This window comes from Camelus ferus, chromosome 11, assembly GCF_009834535.1.
Source record: "Camelus ferus isolate YT-003-E chromosome 11, BCGSAC_Cfer_1.0, whole genome shotgun sequence".
NCBI classification, from domain to species: Eukaryota; Metazoa; Chordata; class Mammalia; order Artiodactyla; family Camelidae; genus Camelus; species Camelus ferus.
Window position 1 is genome coordinate 57,769,945 of NC_045706.1, and position 26,610 is coordinate 57,796,554.

General features: G+C 54.7%; 1 protein-coding gene across 1 annotated transcript; it reads left to right on the forward strand.

Annotated features, from left to right (window-relative positions):
* Positions 1 to 4,533: 4,533 nt before the first annotated feature.
* CDHR1 (cadherin related family member 1) lies at positions 4,534 to 26,199 on the forward strand. Its single transcript, XM_032491608.1, is given in 18 exon segments — positions 4,534 to 5,147; positions 5,782 to 5,877; positions 6,823 to 6,968; positions 7,711 to 7,761; positions 9,008 to 9,097; positions 10,338 to 10,424; positions 11,758 to 11,874; positions 12,955 to 13,098; positions 14,521 to 14,544; positions 14,546 to 14,600; positions 15,910 to 16,010; positions 18,472 to 18,675; positions 19,183 to 19,335; positions 20,880 to 21,044; positions 21,442 to 21,509; positions 22,070 to 22,298; positions 22,951 to 23,208; positions 23,840 to 26,199. Coding segments are annotated over 18 exon segments (2,580 nt in total). The 5' UTR covers positions 4,534 to 5,092; the 3' UTR covers positions 24,377 to 26,199.
* The last annotated feature ends 411 nt before the right edge of the window (positions 26,200 to 26,610 follow it).

The following is a 26,610-nucleotide window of genomic DNA, read 5'->3' on the forward strand; positions in this document are numbered from 1 at the left end:
TCATGGCTGGTTAATGTTCAGGCAGGACTCCACACGTGACTCGCCCAGGGGAATCCATCCGCAGCCACTTGCCCTGCTGTGAAAGCATCATAAAACTTTTAATATCTGGGTGTGTCCAGGTATCTAGCCTGGTGTCCCAAGTGTTGGCTGGACCTTGCCTGTTTACAAGCAGCCTGGTAACATGTGGCCAGTTCCCGAGGCAGCTGGCAGGCTTGTTATCAGCAGCTCCATCTCTGGAAGAGGTCTTTGGCTCATCTGCTGTTTAATCCATCAGACTGCCTTGCCCCTCAGAACTTGCAAAGTATGAACCAGAGGGTGGGAGGTGTCAAATTACAAGTGTCAGAACTGAAAAGGTCCTTTTTGCATATAAAAAGGCAACCCTTTTGCTTGTTCAACTCAGTGTTTAAATACTTGGTGGATATGAGGCTCAAACGTATGAAGCAGTCCCCACCACTCCCTATTGCCTGTTCCTCAGCGGTTTCACACATTTCCACGGCTTGTCTGGCTCAGCAGGCATTTCAGTGTGCACCCCTTGGCTACTCCAGTCTACCAGCTTCTGGATGGTTGGAGCAGAAGGGAGCATGTCAAAGGCCCGCAGAGGGTCCGTAGTTGACTAGCACCAGCAACCAAGATTTATGACCTTGTCAGGTGCCTCTTCATTCATTCATTTATTCAGCCCCAGTCAACAACTGCCCATTGAGAACTGACTCCGGGACAGGTCCCGTGAGGATACTGAACAACCTATGTACAAAACATGGTCTCTCCCCTTAATGGTTCACGGCACTCTGGGGAAAACACCAAAGCAGACAGATTACAGTACTCAGTTCTTTTGAGAGCCCTGTCAAGGTCCCAGTGAGGGATCACTTTTGTCTAGTGGCAGAAGCATGCCGGAAAAAAAAAAAAAACAACTTTCTAGAGGAGAAGACATTCTGTGGAACGCACCTGCTCCAGGCCCAGCTACGTGGCCGGCTGAGAAAGCAAAGGAGACGGCTAGACGGGGCAAACAGGCCGCATCAGAGCTGGGGCTTCTGCCCACTTGTGTGATGCCGCCAAGACCAAGAGCCAGCAGTGCAACACAGGAGTCCCAGCCAGTGGGCACCGGTTCCAGCTAGACGGGGACTGGGGGAAGAGGTGGCAGCCCCAGACTCCTGCAGAGTCTCTCCGTTAGGGGAACAGGTCAGGCCTTAGACAGATAAAAGGAGGAATCCCATCTCCATGTCAGAGGAAACTGAGGCAGCCACCCTGTACTTGGCTTGGACACAGCGAGGGGAGGTCACATTTCAGAATAGATTGTGTCCAGGGCTCCCAGCCCCGCAGAGCCCATAGCTGAGCTGCTAACCCCAGACCATACTGCTGTGGGGAGGGACCCCCAAATTCCAGCCAGGGGGGTACACCTGGCCTAGACCTGCAGAGGACAGTCCTCAGGACCTCACCTGGGCTGGGATAGGTGAGGCCTCACAGTCATGTCCAGAGAGGGTACAGACCCTGACCCTCCACCTTCATGCTCAGTACCAAATCCCACCCATCGCTTACCTGTCATGAGCAGTCATTTTGTTGGAACTTGGCAACTGGACAGGACATCTCAGGATGCCAGGTACCAGAGCAGATGTTAGTCGGCCAGAAAGTCTCATCCCAGACAGCTGGGGCTGAAGCAGGGTGCTGGAGACCTTCCCTTTCTCCCTCCTAGGTCAGTGTCATTAGGAAGATGAGCCGGAAAGCAGGCCCCTGCTGCTCACCACATCCTCAGCACCAGAAGGAGCCTGGAGAGCTCCTTGCCCAACCTCTCCTGGTGCAGGTGTGCGTGCATGTCCTGGGCATGCGTGTTTACATGAGGACATGCGAGTGATCCACTGGTGTATGGGTGTGCACGCATGTATATACAAGCAGGTTTGCCAATGGGACTAACTCATGTGTGTTCGGGCAGCTGTGTCAATGTTTGTGTGTGCGCGCGCAAGGCACTGTGGGTTAGCACGCTCAGGTAGATCAGATATGAGCAAAGAAGTCATAAAAGCTTGGGCTGGCATGCTGGCAGATGGAGCTAGAACACACATGCGTGCCCAGGCTGGCAGCTGACACTCGAATTCCCACTTACTAACGGCTGGACCAGCTGTTGTACATCCACCTGAGGAAGAGCTGTCAGACCCTGACCTTGAGATGAGATGACCCGACCTGGTGTTTCATAGCAGCTGCCATGGCGAGGAGGCCCAGGGGAGATGCAGCTCATCACCCTGCAGGGGTGACAGGCACACGGAGGACAAGATCACAGGTGCACCCGAGACTGCCCAGGGTCCTTGGGTGAGGGCCAAGCCCCAGGTATCAGGGCAGGTGGGACCCTCCTTCCCAGCTATGACAAACCAAGCCTTCCAGGCAGCTTCCAGACCTTCAGTAACACAAGGTCAAGATCAGGGTCCACCGTGAGAACCTTCATGAAGAGCTGCTGTTTCCCTAGGTTCTCAGCTACTTTGAGGACAGGGGCCAGTCGACGGGGGCCAACTCATTCCCGCTCACCCCAAACCTGACTGGTTTTAGCACTGAAATTCCCATATCCCTGGAAATCCCCTCAGTCCCAGGCAAACCAGGCCACTAGTCACTATAGCAGATTGACGGGGGACTCTTTAAGAAAAATAATACAAACTATGAATACAAAATAAGAGCTATGGAAAGATGTGTTGAGTCAGGGGCTCGGGAGCTGAAGCTTCCAGAGTTTTATGGTCATCTTCCTCTGCCACAGAAAGAGTTTCAACTGTTTTTGCAGCCAGGCCAAACTGGGCATGAATCCGGCTCTGTCCCTCACTGGCTGTGTGAGCCTGGGCAAGTGACTTACCCTCTCTGGGCTTTAACATCTTCCTTTTAAAGCAGGACAATCACACACAGGGTACATGGGGTACTCCTTCTCTATCCCTCTCCAGGACAAGTCTGTCAAATGAGTAAACTGAGGATAAAAAAGGCAAAGGATGAGGAGCTGCGCAGACAGGACACAGGGAGAGCTGGCTTTTCTCAGCACACTTACACTTGCCCCAGGAAAGCCTGGCTCTGCCTCCAGCTCACTAAGTGATCTACAGCAAGCCTCAGTCACCTCATCTCTATACAGCACTTGTGGAATGCTTGCCCTGGCTTTGTCTCTGCATTTCGTGACACAAAAGATGCAGAAATATCTGTGTAATTTAAAGTACATCTTTCCAGCAGACACACATATAGACAGAAAAAACTAGTGGTAACCAGAGGGGAGAGGGAAGGTGGGAGGGGCAATATAGGGGTGGGGGAGAAATAGGTACAAGCTATTAGGTAGAAAATAAGCTTCAAGGATGTACTGTACAACATGGGAAATACAGCCAATATTTTATAATAACTCTAAACGGAGTATAATCTTTAAAATTGTGAATCACTGTATCATATACCTGCGACTTATGTAATATGTACATCAACTACACTTCAATAAATGAAATAAAAAATAAAAATAACTGTTACAACTTTTCAATAAATGAATAAAGTGCATCTTTCTAGCCAAAGGGCCAAGCCTGCGGGGGTTCAACAAGACAGGTTTTGGCTAACTGGGCCTGAAAATTGCCAAACACTCTGGAACTGCTGGTTCATCTTCTCCTTGGCCTAAAACCCTAACTCTTGCCAACAGCAGATGGAGGAGGGCCGGCTGGGGGGATGGGGGTGCTCTGATCCTGTGAAGGCCCTGAGGGAGGAAATATTGGGACGCTAGCCAGGGAGGTCTCTCCAGGGAGCAAACAAAGGGGTCTTCTCTGCCTGTGGACACACCCTCCCAAGGGCTTTTCGGGGAGTGACCAAGCTTGGGCCTCAAGTGTCCGCCTTGTGAATATCAGGGGGACTGGGCTGCTGCTTCCACCAGGACCAGAGCAGGAAAATGATGGTCCAGCTGAGGGAAACTTGCACAACCAGGAAGGCTCCTGAGCTTAGGTTCTTCCAGTTGTCAGCACTCAGGGCCCCCATAGCAGTGCCTGGCTTTGCTTAAGCATCCTCCAGGGATGGGGAGCTCACCCCTCTTAGGACAGTCCACACCTGTGCTGGCCAGCTCTGTTAGCAAGTCTGTCCCAGCATGGGGCTTGAATTCGCCTTCAAATCATTCCTTGCAAGGCTTGAGTGGGTCTGCTGCTTCTCCGGGGTCACAACGGGGCACTGGGATGGGGAGGGAGCCCAGCCTGCTGCATGGTAATTTCTGCCTCCCTCCTTAGTAGAGACTTGAAGGCTCTCTCTGCTGCCCATCACATATGTGGTGCCCCACTAGTGATCAGACTTGGAATTGGACCCTCTGGGAGAGCTGGCCTGGCAAGAGGGGAGGAGAGGGGTACAGGAATGGATTGACATCCCAAAGAGGTGATCGTGGTAACCCCTCACCATCTGCCACTTTCCCTACCACAACCCTCCTCTTTGTCTTTTGATCTCACTTCCAAATCCTTCTGGGACACTCTCCCTGGAAACTATTTTTAAGACCATACCCTCCCCAAAGCCAATCCACCCCGTTTCCTCCCTGCCCTCATTTCTCTTAGAGACTGAAGGGAGGGATCTTTCTCTGCTGAGGCTGGGCTGTTTCCCTGCTGCTGTTTTACAGTCAGCCGGGCTCAAGAGAGAGAGTGTGGTACACTCCCTGAAAGTCACCGGGAAAGTTCATAAAAAGGGAAAGAAAACACCAGCGAAGCCTAGTTCTGCCAGGACGTGGGGGCCCGGAGAAGCCCCAGTTTTCCAGTGCCCTGTGGACCTGCACCCCGAGACCTGCTCCATGGGGCAGGGGGCGCGGTAGCAAGAGGAGTGTCCTCGTCCCCTCCTCCCGCCACCCACCCCCAGCCCCCACCCCCGCCCACTGCGGGGAGCCGGTCCCCTCAGCTCCGCATCCACTAATTGGTCTCATCAGGCTGCGGGCGGGAGCGCTCCAGAGGCGCGGATCAGAGCCTTGTCATCCGCTTAGCGCCCTCGCACCACCCAGCGCTCGCGCCCCGCGCCCCCTCCCGCCGCCGCCGCCGCCGCCCCCGCTGTCAGCTCTGCACCCGTCGCCGGCCTGGGGCAGGCTTGGCGCTCCGGCGCCCGGCCTCGGCGGCGGCGAGCGACGCTACCTGCCCGCGGAGACATGAGGCGCGGCCCGCGGGCCGTCCTGGCCCTGGGGCTGCTGTTCTTCCGCTTGGGTGAGTGGCCACTCGGCCCCGCGGGCCCCGATGGGGACAAGCAGTGGGCACCGGCGCCACCTGGGTGGACCCAGAGACCGTTTTAGGCCGCTTACTTTCTGAGTGGAGCTCAGGAAGGGGACGGGGACTGCGGCGGGCGTGGGGCGGGCTCCGGGAGCGGGGAGGGAGGCGATTCTTCGAGCCGCCTGTCTCGGCCGGGAGAGGGGCGCCTCCGGAGGACTTGCCCAGGGGCGGTTACTCTGGAGACCCGAGACTGGGGGCCAGGACCCTCGCTGCCTTCTGCTGCTTCAGAAGCTGGGTGGGCAGTTTGGGGGTTGCTCTGATGGCCGTGTGAGGGTGTCTCCACTTCCCCTGTGACCTTGGCCTGAGCACTGGCCCTCTTTGGGCGTGGTTTCCCAGGCTGTCCATCGATGGGGCTGAGATTGGCCCCTGCCCTGGGTTCCAAACACCCCAGATGGTGTGTGTCCCTGACAAGTCCAGCCGGAGCCCACAGGAGGTGGTGGCCGAGGGACCTGATCGGCACTCTGGGGTCGGGGAGGGGAGTGCTTCAGGTGGGGTCAGATGCACGACCTCGCTGGTGCAAAGCTGTCCCTCAGTGTTTCCTGGTGTCCTCTGTCCTGTGTTCTCTTCCTAGCCCAGGCCAATTTCGCCCCCCACTTCTTTGACAACGGGGTGGGCAGCACCAACGGAAACATGGCCCTGTTCAGCCTCCCAGAAGACACCCCTGTAGGTGAGTAGCCCTGGCACCTGCCTGGCACCGGCCTCCCAGAGGGGCACCCCACGTTCCCTGGACACAGGGACCAAATCCGTGACTCCTCCAAGCCTACCAAGACGCTGAACTGCAGGCTGCGGGTGCTCCTGAGGTGCCCTGTTTGCGCTCTGAATTCCCCTGGGCAATTGCAGAAAAGGAGGGCACAGCCCCTGGTGGTGAAGACCTAAACCCCTAAACCGGGCTGGTCCTGAACGCCAAGCCCCGAGTTCCAAGACAGGGCGGCCCCAGGAGGCAGGCGACAGTCCCCATCACATGCCCCTTACCCACCCGAGTGACCTTAAGCAGCTGTACTTACCTCCCAGAGCCTCAGGGCTCTAGGCTTTAAAATGGCCCAAGAACAATCGACTGGCTGGGATATGCAGAGACAGGGGAAGGAGGAGAAGAGAGATTTGAGCTTCCTCACCCTCACCTGGTCTGGGAGCCCTGAGCCAAAGGATTTGCAGTGTAAAAGCACCTGCTCAGAATTCCCTGAAGAACTAATCCAGGCCTGGGCAACAGTGCTGCATGTGGATCACCCCCTCACCTTAATGACTCCTCCCTTTTCTCGCATCCCCCATCCCCAAGGAGCCCCCTGTCTTGGCTCCTGGGACAGGAGTCATTATCAGGCAGAGACCCTAGAGTTAGGCCCGGCAGACTTGAAGCCCTCTGTAATCTGTATTTATAGATTACAGTCTGTAAAGTGACAGATACTAACATCTGACCGATAGTCGAGAAGGATACAGAAAAAGAGTGGGAAGCAGCCAGCTGGGGCGAGGCCAGCAGCGGGTGCTCAACTCAGAGCCGGAGCTTTGATACCAATTGAATATTGACTGTATAAGGAGTTGAATCCTTGGTCTTGAGCAGCTGCCACTTTTAGGAACAGTTGGATCCTAGATTCTAAGTCTCTCCTCTGTCTCCTTCCAGGCTCTCATGTGTACACCCTGAATGGGACAGACCCTGAGGGAGACCCTGTCTCCTACCACATCAGCTTTGACCCCAGCGCTAGAAATATCTTTTCCGTTGACCCCAATTTTGGAAGCATCACCCTGGTTGAAGAGCTGGACAGAGAGGTATGGCCACATGCGAGTAGCATCATGCCAGGTGTGCAGACAAACCTCTGTGGGCTGCAAGGGCCCCAGAGAGCATCCTTGGAGAGGTCCTCTATGTCACAGACAACTCAGCCAGCAGATCAGGCCTGGAAAGACTGGTTTAGTTTGGGAAAACTGCCCCCTACCCTCTGTGCCCTCTGAACAGGCAGGTGACAAGGGTGTGGTCTATGTTTCCCTTGTGAGAGTCCACACCAGGCTGGTGGGCCCTGTTCCCAGACCTCAGCCTGTGGGGCTGCTGCCAGTTCTGGTCCGATAGCAGACCCCACCCAACACCCTTCCTCACTGAGGTCCCACCGTGTCCTGGGAAGGGCTTGAGACACTGCAGAGCCGGACCTCTGCAGAGCCATAGAATACAGAGAGGCTTGGGAGAGATAAGGGGGAGAAAAAGGAAAATTAAAAAAAAAAAACAGAGATCCCTCTTCCTGGGTCCTCCGGCACATGTGTTAGCATCTCTCCTCTTCCTAGCAGGGCCTCATTTTCTGTTGGCACCTCAACCCTCTAGGTTTATGAGAACCCCTGCCGGGCCAAGCCCCAAAGCTAAGTCTCAAGCTTGGCTAGAGGCTGCTTTGGGCCCCCCTGCCCTGCTGCAGGGCTCCCTGGAAATGCCCAGGCCTCCTCTGACATGCTCAGGGGGCTACAGAGAGCTCGCCCCCAGCCTCAGGGGTCGACTGCTGGACACTCACTCCGTCCTTGTGCTTCACAGAGGGAAGATGAGATTGAAGCCATTATCAGCATTTCCGACGGCCTGAATCTGGTGAGCACACACTCCAGCCAGCCCTGGGCAGCACACAGCTCCCAGGGCCTGAGCAGAGTTCCCTGCTCCAGGAGGGTGGGGGGTGGGGGGACTCCCTGGCAAACCCAAGCAGAGGCCCAGCAAGATCTGCTCCAACATGCCCCCAGGAGAGAGGGGAAGGAAGGGAGGGAGAAGGAACAGAGAGCAAGACCTGTGGGCTGCACTTGGACGGAGCACACCCGCATTCCCCAAGCAGCGTCTCCTCCAGCCTGCTTGCCCATCCCTCTCTGACCTGGCTTTCGGCTCTGCCCCATTACCAGAGCAGAACAGCAGAACATCTGAGTACCTAGACCCCTCCTCACTTGCTTCCTCCCCCACAGCCCCCACATTGGCCCAGCCCTCATCAGTGCCTCCCGAATAATCACGGGGCTCCCCTCCCTCCAAGGCTCCCCAAATCCGACACATGTCAGAAGCCATCACTGTGGAACATAGACCTGGCCACACCCGGCTCAAAACATGCTAACAGCTGGCCCCACTGCCCCGAGGATGGACTGATATTCAGGACTTCCCCGGCAGGCACCACCGGCCTTGCCCGCCTTTTCTCCCGCATTCACCCTACCAGCCATCTAGCCCCAAATCTGCTCGTGTTCTCTGCAGTCACCACGCATTTCACTCTTCTGTGCCTTTGCACACGTCGCTCCTTTTCTCCTGACACTCCTTCCCCCTCTCACCTACAAACTACCGCAGACCTTACCCCTCAGGCCTCCCTGCAGGCTGGATCTGATGCCTCTGCTCCGAGGCCTCTGGATGCAGCCACCTAAACGGATGCTTTTACCTAGGCCAGGGGCGCACGTGGGGCCCCTGGAGTCGTGGGGTCAGGTCCCTGCCCTCTGTGCACAGCACATCGCTGCTGTCGCCCTGAATGAGATCACCACCATTCTCTTCTGTGCTGATCTTTGCCCAACATTCCATCCTGCAAAACTCACACCATCAGACTGGAGGATGGAACACAGTGCTTGGCATTAAGCAGTTAATAATATGGGTTGTATGAATGAATAAAAGAGGAAAGGAAGGAGGGAAGGAAGGATGGAGAGAGGGACAGAGGGAGAGAGGGAGGGAGGGAAAGAGAGAGAGGGAAGGAGGGAGGGAGCGGAAGGCGGGGGAGGAAGGGGGCAGAGACATACACCTGGAGTGTTAGAGGACATTGTCCCTTTACCACCTAGAAGATCTCATTGCCCCCGTTACTATCCCTTTTGCCCCTTTGCAGGTGGCAGAAAAAGTCACAATCCTGGTGACTGATGCCAATGATGAGGCTCCCAGATTCATCCAGGAGCCCTACGTTGTCCAAGTTCCCGAGGTCAGCAAGGGGCCCCCGGGGCAGGGCCAATGCACTCCCACCCCAGGCCAGAGGACTGCCCTCTGGGCTGCCCTGTGACCGCACCAAGGGGACCGGGCACTGGAGCGGAGGCCCCCCTCCATCACTCACCACCCTCTGGAGGGCCCTCCCCTCCATGTCCTCCCCCCACCTCCATTGCCATCCCCTCCCACATTCCTTTTTATTCCAAAGGGATGTTCATTTACCATTTCCCATTATAACCATAACGTACTCTTCTTGTGGAAATACAAAGAAAATAGGAAAGTGGGGGTGGGGGGAGAGAGTCAAAAATTACCCTCAATCCTTCCAGCTTGAGACAACATTGTTCAATGTTCGCCTATTTCTTTCTAGTCATTTTCCTTATTACAGGTTCTTGTTTCCTGTGTGTTTTATAGAGTTGTGACTACAGTAAACATATGCTTTCTGTATACTATTTTTCACTGAATTAATGACATAAGCATTTTCCTCAACAGTTATAAAGTTTGAGTAACTAACATTTTGAATAGCTTTTCTTGAGTGCATATTCCAGCATTTCCTGAGCTGATCCTTTAAATTTAAAGACACTTTAAATCTGTACTGTCATAAGAAACATCAAACTCTGAACATTAAAGTTCCTTTTCTCTAATTGAAATGGTTTCCTTAAGAGACAGTCCCAGATTTGAAGTGACTGGGTCAAACGTGGGTGCCTGTGAAGTGCTGCCAAATTGATTTCCCCAAACGGCACCTCTTGCCCTTCTCCTAGGATGTGGGAGAGGGTTTGACTTCCAGCTCCTGGCTAACACAGGAAGTTCTCAGAGTTTTACCTGTTTGCTAATTCGGGAGGAGAAAGATACTCATCCTGGCTCGAAACGGCACACGTGGGATCCCCGGTGATGCTGAATGCATCTGTGTTTATTAATGGCTTATAGTGGTTTCATATTTAAATCCTTTGTCTATTTGGAGTCTCAGATTCTTCTTGGCTCTCTCCCTAAAGCTATTTTCAGGAGGAGGATGTCTGTTCCTCCTTCCCTCTGCCCTTTCCTGCCCTTGCTCTGACTCCAGAGTGTCTCCTTGGTCGAGGCCCCCTCTTTCTGTTGGATGCTTGCTGGGTCAATCACCACCTTCTCGCCTCTTTTTAGCTCCTCACTCCCCTGGCCCCACCTCTCCATGCTCCCACACCCCAGCCCCCTGAGAATTCTGTCACTGCCCCTGGGACTGACTTTTCATGGCTGTGACCCTTCAGGACACACCTGCCGGGAGCAGTATCACCAAGGTCCGTGCAGTGGACAGGGACACGGGTTCTGGAGGGAGTGTCACCTACTTTCTGAAGGTAAGAAGGGGAACACAGGGCATAATCAGAGGCCTGGGCTAGAGGGGACACCTGGACAGCCTCCATCTCCATCACCAAGGCCCTTAGGCCAGTGCCTCCACTAGTCCCAAAGTTTATCAGAGATGGTGCATCAGACCCCGGTAAAGTCCCAGTAAATGCAGGTGTGGGACGGACAGGTGGGGACATGAGACAGGCCTGAGCAGAAGCCATCGTCCCCTGACTGGCCCATCCTGGCTCCCTCCAAGCTGGCCTGCCTCCCTCTCCCCAGATCTCAGGACCCTCAGCTCTCCACCCACCAACCCCTTCCCCAAGAGAAGGCCTGGGCGTTTGCACCCCCTTGGGCAGAGAACTGGGGGAAGAAACCTGTCTGGGCCTAGTATTGTCAATAGGAAAAAAGGCAGAAGGGGCAACTCGCAGAAGGAACAGAGCTATGACACCCCTGCCCGCCCCTGCCCATCCATCCCACCCCGTCGAAGGCAGAGACCCCTCCCCGCACCTCCTGCCTCTCCCCTGGCTCCTCTGCAACCTGCTGCCCTCCTTCCCACGGCTGCTGTGTCCACAGCATCTCCTCTTCTCTCCACATTTGATCACCTGCTCTCGCAGTTTTCAAGGCAGTGCAGCTCAGTGGCTCAAATCACAGGCTCTGGAGAAACCCCCTGGATACCACGGGTTCTGGACAGATCCAAGCACTTCCCACTCGTGGGGCCTTAAATCGTTATGTCACTTTCCCAGCTGTTTCCTCCTGGGTAACATGGGAAAGAAGGAAGCACATCCTCATTGGACGGTTACGAGGATTAAATACATGTAAAGTCCCAACAACGGCTCCTGACACACGGTGACCCTTCTTCAGATGGAGGATAGTCTCCTGTCCCCACCCGACCTCCCCCCACCCAGATGCTGCCTGGGACTGGCCCGCAGTCCCCTTCTTGGTGGGGCTGGACGATCCTGAAGTTTCTCTCTGTCACTCTGGCTTTTCAGCCCAGACCTCCTCTAAGTTAGAGCATTCAGCTAACATTTCTAACTGCTGGAAATGCCAGGCCAGAGCGCCGCCCAGAGCTGGGCCCAGCGGTTTTCCAGCTGAGCAGAGAGAAGAGCTGAGGCCCTCCTGGAAGGGAACTTCTTGGTTGGACTGAGGGAAGGGGAGGGGAAGCCCAGAGCCCCAGGAAAGGGGAACCCTGGGAGCCAGAAAGGCTGAGTGCCCTGAAGTTTGAACTGAAGCCTGGAGTTCCTAGGATGAAGGATGATGGAGACCCCCTTTCAGTAAGCAGAGTGGGCATTCCTGGGGCCGGCCTGAGTCCCTCCCTGAGGCCCAGCCTGCTGCTCACTCTTACAGAATCCACATGCCTCCAAATTTGCCGTGGACCGCCACAGCGGTGTGCTGCGCCTCCAGGCTGGGGCTACCCTGGACTACGAGAAGGCCCGGGCCCATTTCATCACCGTGGTCGCCAAGGTAACAGAGAGGAAGAGGCAGGAGCAGCCAGTCTCTCCTCAGCCTCTGTCCGGGGAAGCTGCCCTTGGGCTGGAACAGTTAGGTTCCAGGATGGAGTGGAGGCAGTTTGGGGGCAGAAGGTATGATGGGGCAGGGGTGGGGTATAGCTGCTCAGAATGTCTGATGAGGGGACCCTGCCCTGACAGGGACATACTCTCCAGGGAGGCTGCTGTCTGTGGGCCGGAGAGGACATACTCCTTCCTGGGAAAGGGCGTATGCACCCCAAGACTGACAGGCCAGACGCCCATGCCTGCAGACTCCCACCCCTCACATCCCACACAAACTGGCCTTTGAGCGCCTCCCTTTCCCTGCCTGGGCCTGCCCACCCTCCTCTTCCTCTCTGTGTGACCAGTTACCCTCTCTGAGCCTCCATTTCCTCAACTGCCCATCCTGAGGCTTAAATCAATTCCTCATATTTCTAACGTGCATGGTGGGGTATCGGGAACTCAGCAGGTGCTCAGACAAAGTGGCTGCTCTTCCTCCTGAGGGCAGGAAACCCCGGCCGTCCCTCTAGGCCCCCTGCATTTGCTTTTCCAGGAAGGCCTTCGCTGGTCAGATGTTGGCTACAGGGCCTCCCCTCGGCCTGCACCAGGGGGCTCAAGCCAGCCCTGCCTGCCGGTTACCCCGTGAGGGCGGGGCTTGCTGGGCGCACACTTCTGTTACACACGCTCTTAGTAGGCCCTTCCTGGGGAGTGTTGGAGGCTTGGTTCCTGGCTGGGGGGGTGGATTTGGCCCTGGTCCCCTCCTGCTCTGCCACTCATCAGACCTGACTTCCCTGGAGGGAGAACCAACCTTCTTTTCAAAGGAATGCTTTTGAGCGCCTACTGCATACCAGGCACTAACTGAAGACCTTCACGCATCATCTCATTTAATTTTCCTCACATTCTTATGAGAGGAACGTTATCTCCAGGTGACACAGATGCAAACAGAAGTCAGGGAGGGCAGCTGGCCTCGAGGCCAGTGAGTGGCAGGAGCCAGATGCCACCAGCGTCTGCTCGATTTCACAGCCCGTCCTCTCTTCCCTGTCTGATTCTTCCCCAGGATGGCGGAGGGAGGCTGCGAGGGGCAGACGTGGTGTTCTCGGCCACCACCACGGTCACGGTCAATGTGGAGGACGTGCAGGACATGGCCCCTGTCTTCGTGGGCACGCCCTACTACGGCTACGTGTACGAGGACACCCTTCCGGTGGGTGGCTGCGCCCCTCAGCCCAGGTCACCAACAGACGCCTCCTGCCCCATCCTTTGGGTCCTGCTGCTGGAGACGGCTGGGCTCAGCCCGGGGTGACCCCTTCGCAGGGAGGCCGGCTCTGGACTACTCAGGCTCAGGCCACAAACAGGTCATTTTGCATCAGGAAGTATAAAGGGGAAGAAGCAGGTGCTTGTGTGAGGAGCAAGCCTTACCCCAGCCCAGCTGCAAATGTCAGCCCTTCAGAAGGGCTTTAGTGCAGTCTCTGCCCGCCGTGTTTTGGCCCCTCAGGGAACCTTCCACTCCTGGGCCTGGCATCTGAGGACAACCTCCCCTCCACCTGTGAGCCCGCACCATCCTCTCCTCAGCCTGGCCCTGTCTCACCACTCAGTCTGGCCCGTGCCCAGCGGCCTCACGCCCTGGCCCTGCTCGGTTCAGCCCAGGCTCCACTTTCCCCGACATTTCTGTGTGATGTCCACCCCCATGCTACACAGGTCCCTCTGTGAGCGTGCCCCTGCATGGGGTGCAGCCTTGTATTTGGAGGCCCCCCTCAGACAGACCCAGTGGCCAGAGCCAGACCTCACACGGCCACAGCTCCAGAACTCTCTGAGGAACTGAATTGCCTTCTCAATTTCCACTTCCCCACTTTCCAGAAGCTGGCAGTCAACCAGTGGAGAACAGCACAGAGCAAGGGAGAGAGGAAGGCTGGGCTGCCCCCGTGGGGGCTGCAGGGCAGGGCAGGGGGAGGCCCAGACTGTCTTGCTGAGGAGCTAAGGGGTGGACGGAGGTGCTGGGGGGAGAGGAGGCAGCACTCGGTCAGTCAGGAAGTGGCCATGAGGATGGATGGGCCTCCGGGAGAAGGCCTGAGTAGGGAGGTCAGGAGAGGGCAGCAGGCCATGGTCAAGCAGGGCTTGTCAGGTTGTGGCAGCCTCCCAAGCCCGTTGAATGTCCCCCCAGGGCCACGGGATAAAATTCTAGTTCCTGGACTTGGTTTTGGGCCCCTCTGCTGGCCCCTCTGCCACCTCTCCCCTCCAGCACCTCTGAAGCTCAAAGATGGATGAGGCAGCAGGGGTGATGCTGGAGGACGGGGACAGGGAGGTGACAGCTGAGAGTGATATGCAGCGGGGGAGGCAGGGTAGGATGTGTGAGGAGGAGGCCCATGCAGGAGGCCTGAGTGTCCCTGGACAGCCCACGTGCCAACCCACCGGGGGGGACAAACAGCTGGGCTCCGGCTGTCCCTCCAGCCCTGCGAGGCCCAGCGGCTACGAGCTCTCTGTAACAGTAGGGATGGGGCCACAGAGAGGCCTGGCCCTTTTTTTGAGTGGGGGCAGCACCTCCCCTAGGTGATGGGGGCAGTGTCTGGGGAGGGGTGAGCCCCAGCCTCACCCACCTGCCTCAGGCAGCTGCTCCTGTTCCCCCAAGGGCTCAGAGGTTCTGACGGTGGTTCGCCATGGATGGAGATCGGGGCAAACCCAACCGCATTCTCTACAGCCTTGTGAATGGTGAGTCTGGGGCTCATTGCTGGGTGACCAGAGTGAGATTCTCCAACCTCTCTGAGTCCCAGATTCCTCATCTGTGAGGCTGGAAATACAAGATGCATGGAGAGGAGAGGCTGGGTCCCTCCAGGAAGCAGCACGTCTCCTGGGCATCTGCTTTGGCCCCTGTTTGTCATCAGGTCCAGTAACAGGGAGAGACGTTGGGCGGGGTGGGGGGGGGCAGTACTGAGAGCAGCACAGAGGTGGTGCCAATTCATGGTTCCCTACGCTCATGGGCTCCTTGATGGGGAGAGGTGGCAAGATTTCTTATAATCTTTATATTGCTGTGGGTTTTTTTTTCTCATTCTTTTAAGTGCTTTGGCCTAGAGCATCCAGTTAAATTAAATGAATTAAATGCAGTGGTGATTCGGCATGTCCCTAGTACCAACCCTGTATACAGATGAGAAAACTGAGGCTCAGAGAAGCTGAAACATCCCAAGTTCCCATTGGGTTTGAACCTGTCTCCTGGCTCCGAGTCTGCTCTTTCCATAACTGAGCAGGAGGAGCAGCCCTGGGGAGGGCTCTGCAGCGCTCAATAGCTGGTCCCCATGGGCCAGGCCCCCCCGGGGGGCCATCATGCCTGGTGCCTGGTCCCAGACATGCACATGTTTCTAAGCTCTCACTCAGACACCGTCACCTCCTCCAACCCTGTCCCTGGGATGTGCCTGGTGCACACGCCCCTTCCAGCAGCTCACGCACGCACAGATGTGCCCACCATCACACACAGACCTCTCCCCAGACACGCAGACCCCTGACTGCCTTCCCTCCCCTCCAACACTGTGGTCCTTTACACAGCCACCAAGAACCCAGCCCATCCCTTCTCTCCGGTCTTACCTCTCCCTCTCCTCCTGCTCCAGTCTTTTCTCTTTCCCTCTCTCCTTTCTTCTTTCCCTCCTTTTCTCTCCTTCTTTCTTTCCCCTTCCTTATTTCCCTCCCTCTATATTTCTTTCTTTCTCCCTTTCTCTTTGCAGCGCGCACACACACACACACACACACAACGCATGAGAGAAGAAAAATATTATAGAATCTGGGAGCCAGAAAGTAATGCGTTTAAGTTCCAGCTCTGCACTCACTGTGTAACCTTAGACAAGGCACATAACCCCTCTGGGACTCAGTTTCCTCATTGGCAAGACATAGATGACAGAATTGCATCCTGCAGAGGAGACTTGAATGAGATAACACATGAGGAGCGCAAGGCACCCTGCCTGGCACGACTCCTCTGCGCCACCGTGTGGCCCTGTTCTGAACTGCAGGGCACATCTCTCCTCTGTGACAGGGAGTGATGAGGCCTTTGAAATTAATGAGACGTCTGGAGCCATCTCCGTCATGCAGAGCCCTGCCCAGCTCCGGAGAGAAGTGTATGAGCTGCACGTACAGGTACCCTGCCTCGAGCTTGGCCACCCCCACCCTCTGGCCGTGGAAGGTTCCAAGGGTGATGAGACCCAGGCCACCCCCCCCACCACCACCAGGGCTCACAGTCTGGGAAAGGATCTAGATGGTGCTGCAGGAAGTGCCTGCAAGAGGCAGCCCCTGGCAAGGGGAGACACGAATTTACAAGCAGAGTAGCTGTAACGTGGCAGGAAGAGGTGACTGAAGCAGCGATGCCTTGAACATGGGTAGGACCCAGCAGGTGGAGACTGGGGGAGTGGCGGCACTGCAAACTAGGAAAACCCACTGAGCCGAGGCTGGAGGTGATAGCACATGATGTACCACGGGGACAACAGGAGTCAAGTGGGACTGGAGCCAGGCTGTCCACAGGCAGCATGTACAGCAGAAATGCTTGGGCCCCAGGTGGGGGCCAGAGGAGCAGAGGCTCTGAACACAGGGTATGGGTTTTCCCTGCAACGGGGCCAGCTTTGTGGGCATGCGACCCATGCAGTTACACGGGGACTGCGATTAGAGGGGTCCCACGCTGGGCTTAATGCTCTGCTCTTGCTATCTTGAAAATCTTAGAAACTTTTTAACAAGGGGCCCCATATTTTCATGTTTCACCGAGCCTGCAAACTATGTAACTAGTCCCAACCAAGAGCAGTGAAGGGCCATGGAAAGGCTTTGAGCAAGATTAGTGTCTTGTGAAAAGCTCACTCTGACTGCTCAGTAGATCAAATTCAGAGAGCTTAGCAAACGAAGATTTCTAGGATCCACTCTTGAGGGTGGGAATTTAGTGTGTCTAGAGGAAACCCAGGACTCTGCATGCTTTGAGCTTCCAGGTGATTCTGGCCCCAATCCCAGCCCAGACCAGCATATTGAGAACACTGGTCCCAACTCGGGTTTGGAGAGCACTGGATGAGAGGCAGGGAGGCAGATCCATCAGCCCAGGGGGTAGATGAAGAGGGTCCAAAGGGACGAGGTGGGGGCAAATGGTCAAAACAGACAGATTGCAAACTATGAAGTGGGCAGACTCCACAGAACGTGACTGTGAGGGGTAGGGGAATGGAGAGGGAGGAATGGAGCCCAGGGTGGTACCACGCCATCAGAAACACAGGAGAGGAGGCAAGCTGAGTAGGACCGGCATGATGAGTTTTGATGCCTTGGGGACATTCAAGTTGAAACATCCAAACTTGAGCATTGGATGTCAGGGGAGACAGTATCAACATACAGGTAGCTGTGAAAGGATGAGAGGGGATAAGACACCCAGAGGAGGGCTGTGGGGAGAGAGGAGCCACTAGCCAAGACCACCTGTGAGAGCATCCCAGGCTGAGTGAGGAAGAGGGGAGGAGCCGGTGAAGGAGAGATGGGGGGGTCAAGGCCAACCTGTGAAGCGGAGTCACATTAGCTGACAGGACAGAGCCCTCGGGAAGGTGAGGGACAGTGTGTGAAGCGTCTGAGTTGGGGGCGGGCTGAGAATTGAGTGGGAGGTAGGAAAAGAAGACAGAGGGTGTAAGCGTCTGAGAAAGGAGGGCTAGGAGGCAGCTAGTGTGTGACAGAGTGGGGGCCAGGAGGGTAATTTTGGGGGAGCTAAGATCACAGCATGCCTACAGAAAAGGGCAAGGAAGCCCTCGCAGGGCCTCATGTGATACTTGCCACCCGGTTCCTTGGTGCCCGTGGGCGCTTGGCCGTGGCTTTGCAGCCTGCATGAATCATTTACTGCTGCATCTCCACACCTGCCCTCCCTGCAGCCTCCCCCTGGCCAAATGGACACGGGGCAGGACGCGGTAAATCCAGGGTCTGAACCCACGACTGGCTGCACGGAGAGGGCAGTGCAGCGAGGTGGGGAGACCACTGCCTAAGATCAGACCCACCTGACTTCCCTGTTCCAGCTCTGCCACTCATGAGCTGTGTGACCTGGGCGACTGCCTCCCCTCACCGCCTCATTTGTGAAATAGGACTAGTGATAGTGCTTTTTTCATTTCCTGTGACTATTGTAACATAGTGCCACAAACTTAGTGTCTTCAAGAAACACACATTTATATCTTGCAGTTTCTGTGGGTCAGGAGCCCAGGGTCAGCTTAGGTGAGCTTCCAAGGTGAGCTCCAAGGTGAGCTTCCAGGGTGAGCTGCCGAGCTCATATGGTTACTGGCAGAATTTAGTTCCTTGTGGGCTGTTGGACTCAGAGCCTCAGTTCCTTGCCAGCTGTTGGCTAGAGATCGCCATTAGTTCCCTGAAACACAGGTCTCTCCAAGCCAGCAAAAGAGAGTCTGCTAGAAGGCAGAAGTCATGATTTCTTGTGATCTAATCACAAAATGATAGCTCATAATCTCTGCCATATTCTGTCAGTTTGAAGTGGGTCACTAGACCAGGCCACACTTAAAAAGGTGAGGTTACCAGGAGGTAGGATCATTGGGGCCACCTTGGAGTCAGCCTGTAACACCGCCGTAGCCACCTGTCCCCACCCCAGGTGACTGAGGTCAGCTCTGCGGGGACCCCAGCTGCCCAGGCCATGGTCCCAGTCACCATCAGGATCGTGGACCTGAACAACCACCCACCGACGTTCTATGGGGAAAGCGGACCCCAGAACAGATTTGAGCTGTCCATGTACGAGCACCCGCCCCAGGGGGAGATCCTGCGTGGCCTCAAGATCACCGTCAATGACTCAGACCAGGTGTGTGGTCCTGCCCTCCACCCTGTCTGCCTGCAGACCACTCACGACCAAGTCCCAGAGCTGAGTCAGCATCAGCCTTTCCTGCTGATGTCACAGGGGCCTGGCGGGTCACAGAATGAATGAAACAAGAGTAGATAACCAAGAGAGAGGAAGGAAGGTAGATAATCAAAGATTAGCTGCTTGGCCTGAAGACATTCACAGTCATTTAAAAAGAAAAAGCCAGTCAAATAAAAGCACCCTTGCGTCTGACCCTCCAGAAATTGTGAATGTGTCCTGCTGGCTCCTGTGCCCAGCCCAGGGCTAGGCCTTCTGTGTTTCTTTCATTTCTTAGCCCTCATAGTCTGCTCAGTCTTTCTGATTCTTCATCACCTCCCGTATAGAAAGAAGTAATAACACTCACCTCCCAGGGTCCAGGGCATGTGAAGCCTCCTTGCATAGCACAACAGTACAATGAGTTTCTATTCTCAGTCATCTTCCCTGTTTCCTCTCTCCAAACACTTTGCCCAGGGAGCCAACGCCAAATTCAACCTGCGGCTGGTGGGACCTGGGGGCATCTTCCGAGTGGTCCCGCAGACCGTCCTGAATGAAGCCCAAGTCACGATCATTGTAGAGAACTCAGCTGCCATTGACTTTGAAAAGTTCAAAGTGTTAACCTTCAAGGTAGGTGATGCTTTGCACAGCCCAGAATGGGAGGGTCACAACAGCACCTGGATTCATTCCTGTGGGGTCCCTTGGCTTCCCCAGCAACTCCTGGCCCTTTTCTTTTCCTCTTGGTTTCTCTGCCCTTCCTGCTGATTTGGGGAGCAAGTGGGAGGGAAGAAGAAAATAGTGGTATGAGAACCTGTTCCTACTGCTCAACCAGCCTCTCTGAGCTCCCGCTTCTAAACTGCGACCATCCCCAGGAGTGCAAGGAGGGGTCCAAGGAAAAACTACCATCATGATGTGGCATGTTAATAGACTGAGAGAAAAAGAAACTATTTGATTTTGGGGAGAGACGTTTTCTCATATGCATTTGACATCTGTCATCTATTCGGTTAAAAACTTTAGCAGAAGATTGAAAAAAAATACTCCTTTGTGTTTGTAATTATTTAAAGTGATAAACATTTATAAATAATTCATAGTATACATAAATACATAAATAATTTATATTAATAAAAAAGAAAAACAATCTGTTGATATTATTTAAATTGTTATAATTATACATACATACACACCAATAGGCAGCGTCATGCTTAAAAGTGAAATTCTAAAAGCTTTCTATGAAGTCAGGAACAAAATGTGGATACCTGCTCTCACCACTGTTCTCTCACTATTTCTGGAATAATGTCATTCCTGGATAAAGAAGGAAAACATAAAAGGTACAGACATTAGAAAGGTAGAGAGAAAATTATCATTATTTACAGATGGTGTGATTGCTTGCTTAGAAAAGTAATAAAAAATCAAAATACTGTTAGACACAGCAAAGTTGCTAACATGAATGATTACAAAGTTAATATGCAAAATCCAATAGTATTCTATGTACAAAAAATAGAAATGAGAATTATGGAATAAGAGATTCACTTTTATAATAACAGCTAATGGATAAAATTCCTAGGAACTGCCATAACAATAAATATGCAGCCTCTAAATGACAAAAAAAAAATGCACAAATGTAATAAAAAGATATAAAGGAGACAAGAAATATAAAGACACACCCTGTATAAAAATGCAAATTCTTATGGAGTTAATAAAGAATCCAGTGCCACCTCAATTAACTCTTACCTAGAATTTCCTTAAGGGAGGAGGTAGGGAGCTTAATATAATTACACTAGTTTTTATTTGGAGAAATAAACCTATAAGAATAATGCAGGAAAAAAGAATATGAGGCAGGAACTTACTCTAACAGGTATTAAATTATGTTATGAAACAAAATAAAGTTTTAAATTGGAAGTAAAAAAAAAAGGGAATATGCAGATCCGTGGAGCAAAAGCAATTGGCCTCAGTACAAAAGGAAACTATAAATGGACATTGCAGTCAGTGGGGGAAATGATTGCCTTCCAGGGGCCCGTGCAGGTGGAGGCGGGAACAGCTGTCTGGCAGCTGAGACTGAGAACCCGAGACAAGGCGGGTGGGTGCGGGGATGGTACTGAGACAGGATGTGGCACGCTGTCTGCAGGGCGCCCGCCACCCAGACAAGTCCTTCCTCGTTTTCTTTCCTTCCCCAGCTCCTGGCCATTGAAGTGAACACCCCAGAGAAGTTCAGCTCCACAGCGGATGTCGTGATCCAGCTCCTGGACACCAACGACAATGTCCCCAAGTTCACCTCCCACTACTACATTGCCAGGATCCCCGAGAATGCCCCAGGGGGCTCCAACGTGGTGGCTGTCACAGTGGGTTGGGGACTAGCCCCGGGGACTGGGGGTAGGGTGGGGGGGCCTTCTGAAGTCAGACAAATCTGGGCTCCAGTTTGAATCTCAAAGCCCACACTCCTTAGCTGTGTCCTTGGACAAGCTACCCGCCCTCTCTGAGCCTCAGTTTCTTCTGTACAGTGGGCATAACAGCACCGCACAGGACTCTGATGAGCTCATGTAATGAAAAATACACTTCTGGTTCCTCCAACACTTGAGACCTCCTGGGGGGGTCTGAGACTCCAGAGCAGGCTTCCAGATCAGTTTTCCACATCTGGGCAACCCCCGACCAAAGCCTTGTTTTTTGCCATTGAAAGCAAGAGCTGCCACTGTGCCCTGACAAAGGGGCAGGGGCCACTAGGAGCTTTCTCTCTTCCAGGCTGTGGATCCAGACACAGGTCCTTGGGGTGAAGTCAAATACTCCATCTATGGGTCCGGGGCAGATCTGTGAGTAGATCCAGAATCCCAGATAGGGCCTCAGGGAAGGGATTTGGGAGGGGCTGAAGGTCTGTGCCAAAGGTGGGAGGAGCCTGGAAAGAACAGGACCTGGGCAGGGGAGGCGAGCATGGGGGCAAGGAGTGGAGGGTAGGGGTGCAGAGCCCCAGTCAGGGGTGTGGAGACACACACAGGTGACATAAGTCTGAGAGAGGGGTCATCGTCACACCCTGGAGCTGGGGCTCATGGCCTTGGGGGCCAGGTAAGTGGTGCTAGGCTGGAGGGGTGGGAGGCCAGGGGAGGGGAGGGAAGGGCTATGACTCAGGTTAAGTTCAACACTGATAGACGGGCAAGGAGTTGGGTGGTCCTGCCTCCCATCCTGAGTCAGACGGCAAGGATGGAGAGGAGCAGATGGAAGCTTGGAGCTTCTTGGAGAAGCTGCCTGATGCATTACTGCTCCTTCCTGGGGGCAGCTCATTACTGCAGGCACATGTGCACTTCTGTGTGTGTGGGGGTGCGTACATACCTGTGTGTGCTTGTGTGCACACACCTGTGCTCTCCCCGCCCGGCAGCTTCCAGATCCACCCATCCTCTGGGATCATCTGCACCCAGCCCTGGGCCAGCCTGGATGCCGAGGCCACTGCCAGGTACCACTTCTATGTGAAGGCAGAAGACATGGAGGGCAGGTACAGCCTGGCCGAGGTGTTCGTCACGCTGCTGGATGTTAACGACCACTACCCCCAGTTTGGAAAGAGCGTTCAGGAGACGACAATGGTGCTGGGGACCCCGGTGAAAATTGAGGTGGGCTTCAAAGGTAGCTGAGCTCCCCTGAAAGCCTTGTTCCAGCATCTGCCAGCAGCACATGGCATATATTTTTAAAATAAAAAATATTGGATTCCTGCAGTAGGCAAGGGTTGTTAAAGTACTTTGTATACATACCCCCATCCCCACCTCAACCCAGAAATAACCTCCAAGAAAGAAGATATTATTGCTACACATAAAAAAATGGAAGCTCTGGCGGGTTGCAGGTGTGGCTTGCCTGAGTTCACACAGCCGGTCGGCCTGCTCTAACAGCAATGCCTTTCCCCCTGCACTGTCTTCCCAATACAGAAAAAGCATGAGCCCTGAAACCCAACAGACTTGACTCTGAATCCCAGCTCCCCTCCTCCACCTCTCTATCCTTAGACAAGTCACTCAGCCTCCAAGCTTTTGGTTTTTTTAATCACACTGACTCCCTACGCTCGTTCTGATTATGGATGGATACAACATATGTAGAGGGTCAAGCACAGACCCACCCTGGCTCCTTCAGTTCCTCTCCCAGGTCCAGTCCACTCAAAATAGGATTAGGACCATTTTGCATCAACCCAGCAAACCCATATGACGTGTTGGTTTAGCCAAGATACATAAGTGTTACCCTCGAAGCCCAGCTCTGTCTGTCCCTCCCTGTTCACAGGCCACAGACCAGGATGCAGAGGAGCCCAACAACCTGGTGGACTATTCCATCACCCACGCAGAGCCGGCCAACGTGTTCGACATCGATGTGCACACGGGGGAGATCCGGCTCAAGAACTCCATCCGCTCCCTGGGTGCCCTGCACAACATCACACGTAGCGGGGACCACATGTGGTCCCTAGAGGTGCAGGCCAAGGACCGCGGCTCCCCATCCTTCAGCACCACGGCCTTACTCAAGATTGACATTGTAGACACTGAGGTGGGTACGAAGCTCGGGTCAGGGGGAGGGTCAGAGGGCCAGCTCAGGCCTCACTGCAACATGGCCGGAGGGAGGGAGACCATCTTTCCGCAGAGATACCCAAAGCTCACGAAGGCTGCCGGTGCCATCAAACACCCAGGCTTTGAAATCTGGTCGAAATCCTGATTTCAACGATGTGACTTTGGACTTTGCAAAGGCTCCACTTCCTTTCCTGTAAAATGGGACTAATGATGCCTCCTTCCCCTGGGTGTTGAAAGGCAGAAGTGAAATCATCATATGTAGTTCTCAGCTCAGTGTCGGCAGAAAGTCAGCACTTACGGGGTCCCTGATACACTTGGGCAGATGCGACCCTTGTAATCAAAGGAAAGCAGTACCAGCTAACACAGGCGTCCTTCATCCGAAAGAGGCACGGGCATCACGCTCGCTCTCTGTGCGTTTTCCTGGAGAGCCGCAAGCATCATGTTTTCTCTGTGTGCATTTTTTTCTGGAATGAAGCCCTGAGTGGTCATCAGATTCTCTAGGGATGCCTGACCCCAGAAAGTTTTAAAACCATCAGGCTTAAGGGTGTTCACAGCCCCTGCTTTGTTCTCCCGGGACCAGGCAGGAGCAGCTGAATGCATCTCTCTTCCAGATGCTGTCCCGAAGCCCCATGGCTGCCTTCCTGATGCAGACCAAAGACAACCCCATGAAGGCCGTGGGTGTGCTGGCCGGCATCATGGCCATCATTGTGGCCATAACCGTCCTCATCTCCACCGCCACCTTCTGGCGCAACAAGAAGTCCAACAAGGTCCTGCCGGTGCGGCGCGTGCTCCGTAAGCGGCCCAGCCCAGCACCCCGCGCCATCCGCATCGAGTGGCTCAAGTTCCGGAAGACCAAGGCCGCTGACAAGTTTGTGCTCAGAGAGGACCCTCCCAATGAGAACTGCAACAACAACAGCCTGGGGAGCGCGCTGCCCCCCAAAGCCCCCGCTCCCCCTCCGCCGCCCAGCGTGGCGCCCAGCGTGGGCGCGGCCCCCTGGACGGTGCCCACGGTCTCCGGCTCCCTCGCCCGCCGGCACCCCGAACGGTCACCGAAACCCAAGGCCGTTGGAAGCCCCGCCCAGTCAGCTCTGGTCTCCGAGCTCAGGCAAAAGTTTGAGAAGAATGTGCATAACAAGGCTTACTTCTAGAGTGTGTCCTGTGACCCATCTTCCCCACCTCAGTTGCCCTGCTGCTTGGACCATGTTTCCCAATTCTGCCCCTTAGGGTCACCCCTGTTTTGTACAACGGTGGAACCCCCATATCCAGGGCTCTGAACAGTGCCTCAGGCAAGAGGTTTCTCTGGTTATATGGATGCAATTGTCGAAGACTTCCTCGTCACCCAGCTCCTTGGCACTTCTGCAGAGGCTGGGAGTCGACAAGGAGCCAGCTCTACATGTCTCCTACTCCCCAGCCCCAGACCTCACAGTGTCCCTTGGGTCCTGCTGGGACTTCCGCTTCCTTAATAAGGAGCAGAGTCCTGGTCCCATGTGACAAGGCCGCCTGGAACCTGGATCCCGAGGCTCCCAGCTAAGAGTAAGAGCAGAAGGACACTCAGTGCTGACTAAGGTGGAGGGTCAGCCAACCCTCTAAGGCAAGAGAGCAAATGCAGCCGGGGAGGGCAAAGATGCACCGGAAACTCACGATCACTGTGGGACTGTGTCTAAAAACCGATGGGAAGGTGGAGGATGGTGTCCGGGCAGAGATTGTGGGGCCAAGCTATGCCCACATGGGACCAGGGACACAGAGATGTAAGATGCGTCTTGCTGGAGTGAGGGCAGGCGCCCCAGCCAGGGCTGCCCTGGGCCCAGTAATGTCCATGCTAGAGCCACGCTGTAACCCTAGACGCATCCGAAAGAGCCTCCCGGCCCCTTAGGAGCTGCCCTACCAGAAGTCCTTCAAGAAACATTGCAAGGCTGCGATCTGGAGAGACTTCTATTTTTAACTAGCTCTGTTGCTCACGTCGTATAATCTTGGGGGAAGCTGTTTAAACTCCCTGCCCATCCTCTTCCTCATCTGGAAAATGAAGAAAGTGAGTCTGCCTCATTCACAGGTCCAGGGTGAGGATGGAAATAAATCATAGCAACAAGGAGTGCAAAGCCGCACAAATGCGAGGTGCTCCCCAGGCCAGCTCTCTGGGGCGCAGCTCTTCCACAAAGTATTAGAAGCCTCTCCACTGTTCTGCCAGGCACCCCCAGGAGGCGCTGTGCTGGGCTAGGGTGCTGCTGCCACTGGTTCAAGGCAGCCCGAGCTGGGTGATGGCGCTGCTCCCCTTGCATGTCTCCCCTCCGACCCCCATCCCCTCTGTACAATCCCCCATGCAGCCCTGGCCAGCCATCGTCAGAGGACCAGAGCCGGCAGTACATCCAGCCAAGCCTCCATTCTGCCAGGATGACCAAGATGAGCTCCTAAGAGAGGCGTGATTGCCAAAGCCACACAGCAGTTCGGTGGCAGGGACCTGGTCTGAGGGCTTCTCCTGCCTCAGTGTTTTCCTCTAGCTGGGGCACACCTCGTCAGCTCATGACCACCTCCCACAGCAGAGACGACCTGCAAGCCCCTATGGTTAAAGCAAAGAAGTTCCGCCTGACTTCAAGAACAGAAATGGAACAGTTCTTTGCATTTCACCCCACTCACTAATAAGCCCTCTAGAATACATCCATGATTTTATTTAAACAGATTGTAGGCACATGTGGATTTCTTGACTTCTAAGTCTGTGTTTGGAGGTGTTACTCAGATGTGCCGGGGTGCAGGCTCCTTGCCGGGGTTTCTGCAGTCCACATCCCAGGGTATTAAGAGCTGGGCTTTAACAAGCCAGGAGCCCAGACTGAACCAAAAGGTACTTTGCAGCCCGTGTTTCAGGACGGGGCTGTGCTGGATCACGTTTGCCCTCCACAGGGAGTACAGCATCTGTACATTTTGCATGCAATCAACCTCTTTTGTAAATGGTAAATAAAATCTGTTAACCAAAAGCCAAGCTGACCTCTGGCTCCCTGCTTAATGCTTGTGTTGGCTGACTCACAGAGACCAGTCTTCCTGACAGCCAAACTCAGTCGGCCTCCTGACTCCTTCAGCAGATGGATCCATCCCCCTACCCCCAGACCTGGCTCTGCGGGAGGCTGCAAAATATTGTCCAAATCGCCATGCGTGCATCTCCAACAGCAGCACGTCCGTGGGGCTTCTCTACCTGAATGTGGCCTGTCATGGCCTGGGGAGGGCTTTTCTTCAGAACAAGTCCTGGCAGGGCTGCTTGGGGTGGGGAGTGGGCTCTGGAGCTAGAGCTAACTATCCCCCAACCCAGCCCAGTGCGGTAGGAATTGGGGGGCCTGGTGTGGGCACGAAAGCCTGGGAAGCATGTTGTCTTTGGGGCAGGGGCCCGTGGGCTGGA